Source organism: Chlorocebus sabaeus, chromosome 25 (genome assembly GCF_047675955.1).
Source record: "Chlorocebus sabaeus isolate Y175 chromosome 25, mChlSab1.0.hap1, whole genome shotgun sequence".
In the NCBI taxonomy this organism is placed as follows: Eukaryota; Metazoa; Chordata; class Mammalia; order Primates; family Cercopithecidae; genus Chlorocebus; species Chlorocebus sabaeus.
In genome coordinates, this window is record NC_132928.1 from 45,929,848 (window position 1) to 45,942,412 (window position 12,565).

Genomic DNA, 12,565 nt, shown 5'->3' on the forward strand with positions numbered 1-12,565 from the left:
AGCAGGAAACAAGGGAAAAAAAGTTGAATTGCTGAATTCTTTGCAGAAAAGAAAAACATAAAAAACTTCTAGGCGAGTTTACATAGGATTAGATTAACTGTGCTGAAACAAATTCAAATGAATGGACCACAGATGGCATAAGCAATTAAACGCTAGAAAATGTAGGGTAATGAGTCTGTGAGAGTTTAAAAAAGATCTAGAACCACCAGCAACACCCCACCCCCAACCACCACCACTGTTATCCTCAGAAGTCATACGCTGCATAACATAAAGGAGAAGGTGGCTTTGAGGAAGCAAGCCAAGCAGAGGCCCAAAGCATTGGGAAAAATATGCAGTCACATCAGTGGAAAGACACAGGTACTTCTACAATGATAAGACAAAAGGATCAGTGGGAAATGACATGATTCTGTCTCTCTCTGTACAAGACTAACTGAGCTTCCTACAAGGTGGTGTCTTCTATCAAATGTTGTAAGCTTGTTCTCCTTTTAGTCCTTCCTTTCTTCCTCTGTTTTTATTCTTTTTGAAACTAAAAGTAGTTCTCCGAGTAAAGTCAATCAAACAATATCAATACTGACACAATTAAGGGAAACCAAGCAAAACAGGACAAAGTCAAGCTTTGATCAATTACATAGAAGAGGCCATAAGTGACATTATAAGGTGAACCAAATGCTAAAAAATAAGATGTGAAAAGAAATTTTAATATATAGGCTGTGTGTGTATTTAAGTGAGAGAGTGAGACTGAGAGGTGGTAGCAGTAAACTAGGGAAGCATTCTCTTACTGAAATTTTTCTTTTATACAAGGAGTGAGAATGAGCAATCAGAGTGAGCCTCCAAGAGCATTCACGTCAGCTGCTAGGATAAAAAGTATCAGACAGAATTTAAACACATTGTGTAGGAAGATGGAAAAAGACCAGGACACCTAACCATAAAATTTCTTGTGTCCCTAACAACACAATTATAAGTTTAACTGCTGTTTTCTAAAATACAACTCTGTAATCATAGTCCTGCGGGTTCCATATTTATTCTCTCTCCATGGTCTGCAGATTCAATTTGTTTGGTGTGTAGGGAAACAGAAGACTTTAAAAAAAGAAAAGAAGAAAGAAAAAGAAACCACCAGCTCTGCAAAGTTCTCTGGAATCTGAGAAGTCAAGCAGTGCTTTCTGCCTTATTCACGGTGAGCCTAAACTGAGATTTCATCTCTAGACATGACACATCAGGCATGCCTGGATCTGGTTTTTCTGCTGAGCCTTCTGACAGGAACACAGGCATTTGCTAGTGTATATGGAGGAAGGCTGACTTGAAGTCCCCAGTACATTTCACCCGAAGTCCCCAGTACATTTCACCCAGTGAGAAGAGGACAACATTGACTCCAGAAAGCCTTTTGCTGACCTGCTCTTTGAAACCAGTGTGCCTGCCAGGAATCCTCGCCCTGCGCCCCACCTACACTCATCCCCACCTACCTTGTCCACTCTGCTGCCACAGCTTCAGTCAAGTCCTCATCCCTTTCTTCACCTCGTTACCACTAAAGAAAGCCTCCTCCTGGGTCCCCATGCTCCAGTCTGGCTCCCTTCCGATGTATCTCCGCTGCAGCTGTCAGTCATTATTCTAAAATGCAAATCTGACCATGCCACTCTGCTTAAAACTCTTCAGTGACTATGCTAACATTAAAGATCAAGCAGATTCCATAGCTTAGCATTCCAGGTTCTCGGTGACATGACTCATGCCTTTCTCTCCAGCCCCCTTTCCTCCCCCTTTCCCACCAGGTTCCCTTATCTCTTCACCAGGCTGAGCCTCACAGGGGAAGTCTCATTTCAGGCCTCCATGCCTTCCCACAGGCTGTGCTCTCTAGTTGGAATGCTGGCCCCCAGGGTCCCAGCCCTCATTTAACTCCTACTCATCCCTCGCTTCTCCACTGAAGGGCCCTCTCCTCTGTGCAGCCTTCCTGGACTGCCTACCTGTCACTCACACTTGATTTAAATGCCCCCGATTCTGGGCTCCCCTAGCAATGGTTACACTTACCACAATATATTGTAATTAATTTAACTTTGTCTCCCTCACTTACTTGTAAGTTCCTCTAGAACAAGGAGTATTTTACTTTGTATTCTCAAGATTTAACATGGTGTCTGGCATAAAGTAGGCTTTTGATGAATAAATGAATGGTATGGAAGGAGAGGTTAGCAGGCTCAAATGCAAATGACAGAATCATACAGAAATATGGAACAGCAGTGAGAGAGTTCACACTGGATGTGTTTACTAGCAAATGACCAAGAAACTGCCAAAATCTCCAAAGAACTCCAAATCAACTCTATGTCTCGAGATAGTCACACCCGCTGGCAACCCAGACACAGAGCTGAGCTTCTCTGGTGGAATTAAGTAACATTTCTTATCTTCCCCCATTTAACTAAAACTTTTCTTGTTCTGTTCATAGAAATTAATTTTTTATGTAAAAAGTATATGATGGTACAAATTAGAATGTTTTACTATATAGTGTATTTTTGCATATCTTAACATAAAATATGTAAGACAGTCAAAAGATTATGATTATTTAGAAGGGGTAAGCTTAAAGAGACACATATGCCATGGGCAAAGGAAACTAAAAGGAGTGGGATTGGGCAGTGACAAACTCCAGCTAAGCTCTAAAGTGGAAAGGCACAGTATTTACCTTATTTCTCTCATTTTCTTTCTAAGAGTAAAACTCCAAGAGGCTTTTTCTTTATAATTTCACAGAAATAAGAATAAAATATGTTCACAAAATTATTTTAACAGAATATACATTTTTAAGTATAAGGAATTAATGTGCCTCTTATATTTATCCCATTATGTATTTGCTGGGAGTTGACATGTATTTTGAACTCAGTTGGGTATTCCCTGGACTGGTAAATTGAAATGGATATTCTTGATTACATGTCACATATTCGTAACACAGATCCCAACAGATTCTGAAAGCACCAAAAGGATCCAGTGTAATATCTCAGGCAATTTAAATTTACTGTATTTTCTTGATTGATAGAGGCTACCCTATCACTGGATTAATAATTTTAAAAACATATTTCTAAAGTCAAAATTAAAAATACCAGTTGGTTCATTTACAGATAGCTGCTAAATTCTGAAATCTACTTTCTAAAGCCTAAATTAAACATTCCAGTAGACACATATAATGCAATCCAAAAGCCTGTTTTCCTAGATGAAAACAAGGATGACCAACTATAAACTAAAGACTCCTCTAGGGCTTATCTCCTTACAATTCTAAAATCCCACTCCTGCACTTTCCAACCACACATAATTGTAATGCTAGCCAATGCTTTTTAACTCATGCATTGCCTTTTTTTCTTCAACATTCAGCAGCAAGAAAAGTACAACTGGACCTCTTGGTTTTAAAAGACACTGGGGAATGTTCGTTAAAATGAATAATTGATACCTTTGTGCCCTGCTTTGTTACCGAATGCGTGTAAGACAGCTATAATCAATATCTAATTGATTTGTCTTGCTCCCATGCCCCTCTCTTCTTCTTTGTAAGTGAATATCTTCATGTAGACTTTGTTTTAAATGAGAACCAACTATGCATTCATACTTATAAAAACAATTAGTCCCCCAAAGAAGGATGAGGCATGATCTATTCATTCAACAAACATGTATTGAGTTTCTGCCAACTAGATGGCCATAGTTGCAAGCTTACAGTCTAACGGAAGATAACAAACAAGTAAACAGGCAATTACAGCAGAGTGAGGTAAATGCACGACTGGGAGACGCAGAATGGACGCCTCATCCAGAGCTGGGGGATTAGAGAAGGTTCCCAGAAGTGAAATTAGCTGAAAATTCTAGGAACTGTATGCCATTTGAAGGCAACATGGATAGCAACCACGCAAAAATGCCAGGTAGAGTCAATCCGAATAGAACATCCAAGTGAGAGTCAACTTCTCAATCCAGATGTGACACATGGTTATCTTACCACCGTACCCACGTAACCCACAATTGGTCACAATTTGCCCAAATGCCACGTTCTATAACCTAACGTTTCTAGTTTCTTTTATTTCTACATATATTCAACTTTCTCCATTCTATTTCACTCTCTTTACCAGTCTCCCAGTTATCTTGCATTTCAACTTGGTCCCACAAACATTTATCAAGAGCCTATGTGGGAAACGGTGTGACAAATACTGGATACAGGGCAGAAAGGCCCCAGTGCCCTCCCACAAGGACTGCACGATCACAGAAGTACAGGACTAAGAAGAGCGACGTGACTAACCACTGATCATTCCACTGCCCACAAATTTTGCAGAAGTGACCCAGCACTCACAATCCTGCTTGTAAAACAAATATCCTCACTTGGAACTTATCTTAGGCTGACATATTTTTTGGACCCTGAGTCTGTCACATTCTGAAGACAACAGCATGAACTCTTGACACCAAAGCCCTTCCCTAACAGTTGAATGCTTTTCCTCTGTCCCTTCGAGTATTCATCCTGAAATGGTACACTTCCTGTTTCCAGAGGATACTGATATTTTCTTAATTCATTTCTACATTATCACTGTCCATATACAACCACAACACTGGGACCAAAGACAAATAACAAGTTTTGACTCTTTGCTCTTCCAAAAATCACAAGATAAGTGAATGTCTGGGTGAAATTACTTCTTTTTTTAAGCGACTGAGTCTCACTCTGTCACCCAGGCTAGAGTGCAGTGGCACAATCATGGCTCGCTGCAGCCTTGACCACCCCAGCTGATGCGATCCTCCCACCTCAGCCTCCCAAGTAGCTGGGACTATAGGCACACACCACCACACTCAGCTAATTTTTTAATTTAATTTTTTTTTTTAGTAGAGACGGGGTCTTGCTATGTCACCCAGGCTGGTCTTGAGCTCCCGGCTTCAAGCAATTAGCCTGCCTTGGCCTCTCAAAGTGCTGGGATTACAAGAATGAACCACTGTGCTAGGCTCGGAATTGCTCTTTAATGTCTCTTCCAATCCTAAGATTTTTAAAATTTTGTGGCATAATTGAAGTCATTTTTCTTTGAGAATTATAGGTGGGTAAAATTATCCCAGCCTAAGATGTTATTGTAAAGGGAAAATAGGTCAGCATTTCAATATTTGGTTTTTCAAAGTTGCCAACATAATCTCACTGTCAATGGGCAAGTATGCAGCTGCATGTATAAGTAAACTGGTCCTGGGACATACTTGGTTGTAGTTTTCCAAACACAGGGTTTTACTTTAAAAGATCAACTGAACACAAAGTTTAACAGACAAAATAAAAAAGAATGACCTAAATGTTTTGGACTGTATAATACTTCAGGTCTGAGGATATGTAATTATTTTGCTCTCCTCCCCAAAATTGAATCTTAATTATGTTTTGAGATCTGAGTACTATAAAATACAAAAATTATATTCCATCTTTTAGGCATCTGGAATAAGCATTACAGACATGTAACAAAGCTATGCCTACCCTCATGTGCTACATAACCTCATACATATCTTCATATCTTCGATGCACCCTGCTTTAAACCTCCAAAATGCGGAGTTTATCAATGAGATACATAGCTTCACAACAAATATATCAATTTGCAGCCTAAGTTATCACTCTAGACATGAATAAAAGAAAGTTACATTTCTCAAGTCTTGCAATATTAGGGAAAAGCCCACCCAAAGCATCCTCAGTCTTTTCAGCCAATGTTCTTTTCTACTACTATGGAAACAGCCTCAAGGTCCCAGGAAATTCTTCATAACAAGGAGCTAACCATCTGGATTTGAATCTGGTGTTTACCACTTCATAGCTGTGTGACCCTGGCAAGCAATTTAACCTCTCTGGGCACTAGTTTCCTCATGTTAAAAGAGAGAGAGAGAGAGAGAGAGAGAGAGATCATCACACCACCTTCCTCAAAAGGTTGTCATACTGCAATAATTTCCTCACCTGACCCCACTCTCTAGTAAACTCTGAAACTAGTTACTTTGAAGAATTTTGAAAGGGTACTGGAATACAGGAAAACAAACATGGGGAAGCCACTCGGTTCTAAAGAGAAAGGTTTTGTAATTGCTATGGCTCAATGGGTTGAGTCACATTTAATTAAGTCTGGAATTTTCAAGGACAAAAACAGAACTTCCCAACAGGACACCTAAGACAAGAAAACATGTAGATTAGAGCTGCAGAGCCCCTAGGAACTTGCAATTAAGGAGTAGGCTGGTAGCAGTAAATCACACTTTATTGAAATGGGGGCGAGGGGAACAGATTCCTCCATCAGCTAAAGCCAATCTTTTCACATTATCCTCCTTCTCAATATTTCATATCTACGGTTGAATCCAGGGTGAATTCACTCTGAACTATGTATAAATTTGAGAACACTGGGAGAAGAGAGAGAGAAGAAAAGAAGTGAAGTCAAGTGAAGAGAACAGTCAGTGGGGATTGCTAAATAACTCTGAGCATCTAAATACATGACAGTTTGTAGATGTGGGGCATACAGAGTGAACCCCTCCATTTCCAGTGACTTACTCATAACTAATGTTGTATATGGCTAAAAACTAAAACAGTCACCCAAGCAACATCAGTCTCATTAGAAAGAGAGGAATAACCTGATACCAAAAAAATGCAATGACCCTTTTGAAGACAACTGGTTCAGAAGCTGTGAATCATTCTGAAACAGCTAGAGGCCAAACCACATGGACGCCACATTTAAATAAAATACATACACACAACCACCAAAAACAAAGTGATGACTTGTCAGAACTCTAGTTCTGCTTTCCCTATCAGGTCTGCTGGTGATGTACATAATTAATTTTAAAATCATATTCTGAGTAAGGTAGGTTCTTGGTAAGTAAAGACCTCTAGTTCTCACTGGAAGGTTCCTATCTTTCCAGACCACACCTGCAGATGTCATTAACAGTTTATGGCCCTCATGGGTGATACCTTGGCCCAAAGTACAGCAGCAGGAAAGGCCTAAGTTGAAGCAGCTGGGGAAGCCCAAAGCAACAAATGCCTGTGTCAGCAGACTCATGGCAGAGGAAGTGACTGCTGCCGGCCATGGGCCATCATCCTGCCTTAAACTCCCTGGAGTTACAAGTCACACATTACCACTACTCTTAACACGAGGACCTGTGCAATTCTGTGTCCTGTCCTCCTTCACACTCTACATTTGAATGCTTCTCAAAATATTCTGAATTTTCGGAGACTCCAAGCCACTAAAGATGGGATGCAAGTGCATAAATCTTTAACACTGTGAAGCCCATCGGCTAGAATAAGGCCAGCCAGGTGAAATCACACTCCATCCCCTCTATTCAACCAACCATTCTTTTCTTTCTCTAGGCTTTTTGGGTCGCCTCTCACTGCCTGGTCTGAGAATTACTTCTCTTTCCAGATCAAGAATCCCTTCATTCTTCCACATGTTTGACACTTGCCCAAGTAGTGATCCTGTCACCGAGCTTTCCATTTCTCACATTCGCCTTATTTGGGATGTGTTGAAGGATCTACTAGGTGATATCTACAAACTTGCATGACCTCACCCAAAATTTTAGAATCTCAGTGGAAAAGAGTCCTGTTTACAAAAGCAGCATTTTCCCAAAGGCCCACTACTCTACACACAAAGTAGTAGGTACGAAGCATCCATTTGCCTTCTCCCAAGATATAGAAAAGAGATCACAATAGGAAATCTACCATGCCTCAAAGGATGCAGACTTGGAATGCTCTGTCTCCTGAGCAGTCTGGGTACCTCCTAGAGATATAGGAGCAAGGCAGACACTGACAACATCAACAGGGGAAGGGCAGAGAGAGACAAGGGTGCCTTCTGGGCAAAGCTGCTTATGGCTCTTGTCTAAGAGAGTGCTGCTCTCTGGGCCTGTATTCTGTGTGTCATCTTCTGCCACTCCACCCCCAATCTATTTGCCAAAGACCTCAAGATGTTTCTAAGAGGTTCTAAATTATTGACAAACCTAGGGAAGATGCTTTTGAAAACATTATATACAAAAAGAGACCTGTTCAGCTAGTGCAAACACTTGGTCATTAGCATTTTCCTTTTTAAAGTGAAAAGAGGAAAAAAAAAAAAAAAAAAAAGCCTGCCTCTGTTAAATAATAATGATATTCACAGAACAACAGACACTGAAATTCCAAAGTTCACCATCTCGCCAGCTTTACTCACCCCTAGCCATCTTGCTCCTTTATTGGCAGCCTGTTGAATCTGGACTCTTTTGAGGGTGACATGGTAAACAGCTCCTTCCTCTACCTCTTCACCCCAGTCCTGAATCGAGCTCTGCCAGGGACGGGATAAAGAGAAAGAAAAAGAGTATTTTTTCCTCTCTGCTAACCACAATCTATCCCAGCTGCCTTGCTGCTTACAACAGCACTCAGGGCACAAGATGGGCTGTTCAAAATAAATATTACAATCCGAGCAATACAAGACACATTTTGATAGAGGGAATGCTGAGATTTTCTTGGCTTGTAGCCCCTTCCTGTGGTATCAGGATCCCCGGACTTTTCCATTTAGTTATTTCTCCTAGACTTGCTCACATATCTTAAATAGTTTGAAGTCTTTCTTTTTCTTTATAAAGAAACTAGTTTAGTCCTGATTAACTTGTCCCCCTTAAGTGAAAGGAAAAATAATTCTTTGTAAAAAAAAAAAAAAAAAAAGAAAGAAAAAGAAAAAAGAAAAGCAAAAGAAAAGAATAAGTTTGTACTCTTCAAAGTGTCATTGAAGAAACCAGATTTTAAACTCAGACACAAACAAGTGTTTAAAACGCCAAGTATCCTCACTCCTTTGGAAGTGAAGTGGTTTGCTTGTCTTTTTCTCCACATTGTTTTGGAGCCCACAAAGTTAGCGGGGGTGGAAAGTTTATATTTCCGTAAAATAATCTGGCAAGTGCAGAAAAAGCAACACATCACCAGGCAGTTTCTACTAAAATCTGTGCAGCGACCCCCTGGATTTCCATGTCCCCGGCTAAACCTGAGGTTTGTGTTAAAGAGCCGCTGGGACGCAGAAGCGCTGCGCGGTTCACCCACACTAACAGTTCTTTTTCCTTCAAAGTTCTCCCCTCCTGACATGCATCTGGCCCCAGACACACCACAGGCAATTGCTAAGAAGGTAGGTATGGTTGAAAGGGAGAAGACACGCAGAGAGAGAGGAATACAAAGTGGAGTGAGAGAGCTTTAGCTCACAAGTATGGAATCGGATTGCCCCGTTCACTCCGAGGGAGTCCAAAACACGCCCAGCGAAAGCGGGAGAAGATTCCCCACCAGAGAAGCCTCGGGAGAAGGCAGAGAGCTCTCGTTACCATTTTAGCTTGCCAAAGCAATTTCATTCTCAGTTTTCTCTCCGGTGCGCGAACGCTGCATGATGCGCCCTGCTCGGAAGCCAACGCAGTGTCTGCTGGGCTCAGCCCGCGGCGCCTCGCCCGGGTCCGGGTCCCGAGCGGCCGCCGCGCACAGACACGCGCCGCGCTGCCCCCGCCGCCGCCGGTGCGCGCGACTCGGGCCACAAAGGGAGCGCGGCGAGCGAGCGAGCGAGCAAGCGAGGAGCAGACTCCTCCCCACGCCACTCCGTGATGTAAGGCTTTCCTGTTTGTGCTTGTGAGCACACTCTCCCTTTCTTCAGTCCCATGGATAAAGTCAGCATGAAAGCGTTTCTCCAGCGCTGAAGGTGATTGGGAAACAACACTTTCAAGTTTATCAGGTTTTCCTGACGGTAACCAGGTGCCAAAATAGAACCGAGTGTGGGATGGAGGATTTGTGTGTCTTCTTCCATCGCTAAAACAATGGAAGGAGAAAGTCCGAAAAACTTCCATGATCTGCCTATTATCTATTTTGATTTTACAATAATTAAGTCAGAATGACCCCAATGAGAGTCGCAATACTAGAAGCCAGGAAGTTTTTCATTAGGACAGAGGATAAGGTCAGAGGACACCCGGGTATTCCAAAACCGTGTCCAGGGGCTATGCCCTCTCCTGCATCAGCACACTGCCAACAGGAAATCGCGCTGGGCTTTTCACCACCCATTATGATAAGGCTCAATTACCGAGTAACTGGCCATTGTGGGTGGGAAGGGAACAAAACAGGGTAAGGTTTTGCTGGGACTGACGGTGTCCTAGAGGTTCTGTGAGTCTTTGTGAGTGGCCACTATGGGTTGAGTTGTTTGTACTGTAGGGACACAGTAAGATCATAGCCACAGGGAAAAGCTCTTCATCAGATGACTACCAGCAGGAGTTTTATCATAATGGAAAGATCTACTATAGGGATAAAAGATTATTACATTTTTTTAGATCCAGTTTTAGCAAGTCAACAGCAAGAGATACCAGATAATGCAGTCAAACTTGACACCTGCCAGAATTCCATGCAAATTGCAAATACCTTTAGGGCTCATGTCTTTCATACTATTCACCCTAAATGAATTTAATCACCTTCAAATTAAAAAAAAAAAAAAAAAAAAAAAGGTCTCCCACTAATTGCCATACTATGACATAAGCCTGGGTTTTAGTTAATAGTAAATATATCATGAGCTGAAAATTTAGACAATCAAGTGTACCGATGTTCCCAGGAGAGCAGAATAAAAGACAACAAGGGCACATTAAGGAAAAACAAAAGGATCTGTGGACACTTGAGAACATCTTCAAGTCATTCAGCCAGGTTATCCCCGTACAACCAGAACCTAAGGGCACAGTGACTGTATAGAGATGAGATGCCCTTTTAGCAAGCTGAAGTGGTTGTTCTATAATGTAAAAAACAAACAAAAAACACATAGACTAAATCCTTCTATGATGCTCAGGACACAATGTTGCTGGGAACCAGAGGAAAATCATGTGGAGGCCCTACCTCCCTGCTTGTTAAGCCATCCTCAGGAACCCAGGCCCACCTCTAGAGGACCTATTAGGGGATCTTGGAGACCACAAAATGCAACTGAGGACAGTTAAACAACCTGTAAGATTAACTTTGCCACTACTTTAACCTGATTTTTGGCTACACATTTGGCAGTAACTGAAATGTTTCCATTTCAGGGATATTAAGCAGTTTCTTCAACCTCACTCTTCCAGGAAACCTTCCTGGACAGAGTGGCTTATAATTCACAAGGCCCCACTCAGGTTTCAGATCTACTCACCTTTCTCTGTACTCCAACCTAGTGTGTAAAGGGAAAATAACTAGCTTCAAGGCAAGTGAATACAGCTTCACATCCAGCCTTGCAGTGAGTGAACCTGAATGCTACTACCCTGAGCCTTAATTGCCTTATCTGAAAAATGGGACAAACACCTAGCCGAAAGAGTTTGAAAGAGGATCAAATGAAATAATGCATGCAAATCATCAAGCCCATGGTAAGTGATCCAAAAAAGTTCCACTGCCTCCTTACTGCACTTACTGCCAAACCATATTCATCCAGACTCACTGAAAAGCGTGTTATGTATGCAACACTAGGAAATCTGAAATGATGTCTTCTCATGGAATTACTTTAAAATTTGAGAGGTTTTCCAAGAATAACTATTTGTATTTATACCTCACAATGTATGTAATTTTGTATAAATGCTGTTCTGCCAAAAAAAAAAAAAAAAAAAAAAAAAAAAGAGGCAGACTTTATGCTAGATAGAACAATTGTGTGTTGCGGTTTACAAATTTTTTAATATTCATTTAAAAATATTTCATCAGTAAGCAGTTAAGTCCATATTACCTTATTACCTGTATCTTTGGGTTTAAGTACTCCTGGTCAATATGTGGGAAGACAAAGACAAACCAGTAAGCCATTTATAACTCAGTTGGTGTTTATTTACTACAGTAGCCTTCCCGTGACCTAACAGAGTCCTGAAAGGTTAGGTCAAGTTTAGTTAAAAGATCAGGAATGTTTTATAGTTTTTAGAGAGCAAGACTTGCATCTCTTTGGTTCAGTTTATTGCAAGGTACTTTATTCTGATACTATTGTAAATGGGATTGCTTTGTAAATTTCATTTTTAGATTGTTGTTAGTATATAGAAACACATTAATTCTTTATTTTGCAATTGACTGAATTTGTTTATTAGTTTACAGGGTTTTTTGTTTGTTTTTGCTGATACACCTAAATAGAAAGACATCCCGTGTTTATAGATTGAAAGACTTAATATGTTCAAATGTCCATATTACCCAAAACTTTCTGCATATTCAATGCAATCCCTCCCAAAATCCCAAGTGTATTTTTAACAGAAATAACCAAAATAACCTTAAAATTCACATGGAACTACAAAGGATCCTGAATAATCAAAGCAATCTTGAAAAAGAAGATTAAAGCTGCAGATCTCATGCTTCCCTATTTGAAAACATATTACAAAGCTAGAGTAATCAAAAGTTTATGGTACTGGCATGAAGACAGACATACAGACCAATGGAACAGAACAGAAAGCCCAGAAATAAACCCAAGCATATGTGGTCAACTGATCTTCCATAAGGATGCCAAGAATACACAACAAGGAAAAGATAGTCTCTCCAACAAATGGTGCTGGGAAAACATTTGTACAAAGACTAGATCACATGCAAAAGAATGAAACTGGACATTTATTTTACACCATACACAAAAATCAATTCAAAATGGATTGCAGACTTAAACATAAGACCTGGAACTATAAAACTCCTTAAAGA

The 12,565-nt window shown here is 40.7% G+C and overlaps 1 protein-coding gene across 3 annotated transcripts in view; it reads right to left on the reverse strand.

The window, feature by feature from the left end:
• Positions 1-12,565, reverse strand: part of RGL1 (ral guanine nucleotide dissociation stimulator like 1) — a 287,005-nt gene that overhangs the window by 115,196 nt on the left and 159,244 nt on the right. The window contains exons 1-2 of one of the 3 annotated variants that reach the window (XM_007989216.3): positions 9,250-9,459; positions 8,121-8,231 (exon numbers count right to left, since the gene is read on the reverse strand). The exons of 1 other annotated variant lie outside the window; for it this stretch is intronic. In XM_007989216.3, the coding sequence (XP_007987407.2) occupies positions 8,121-8,231; positions 9,250-9,276 (138 nt within the window). In that variant the 5' untranslated portion in view covers positions 9,277-9,459. Of the gene's footprint in view, positions 1-8,120; positions 8,232-9,249; positions 9,460-12,565 lie in introns of those variants that run through there. One more of the 3 variants, XM_007989217.3, reaches the window with a different exon arrangement.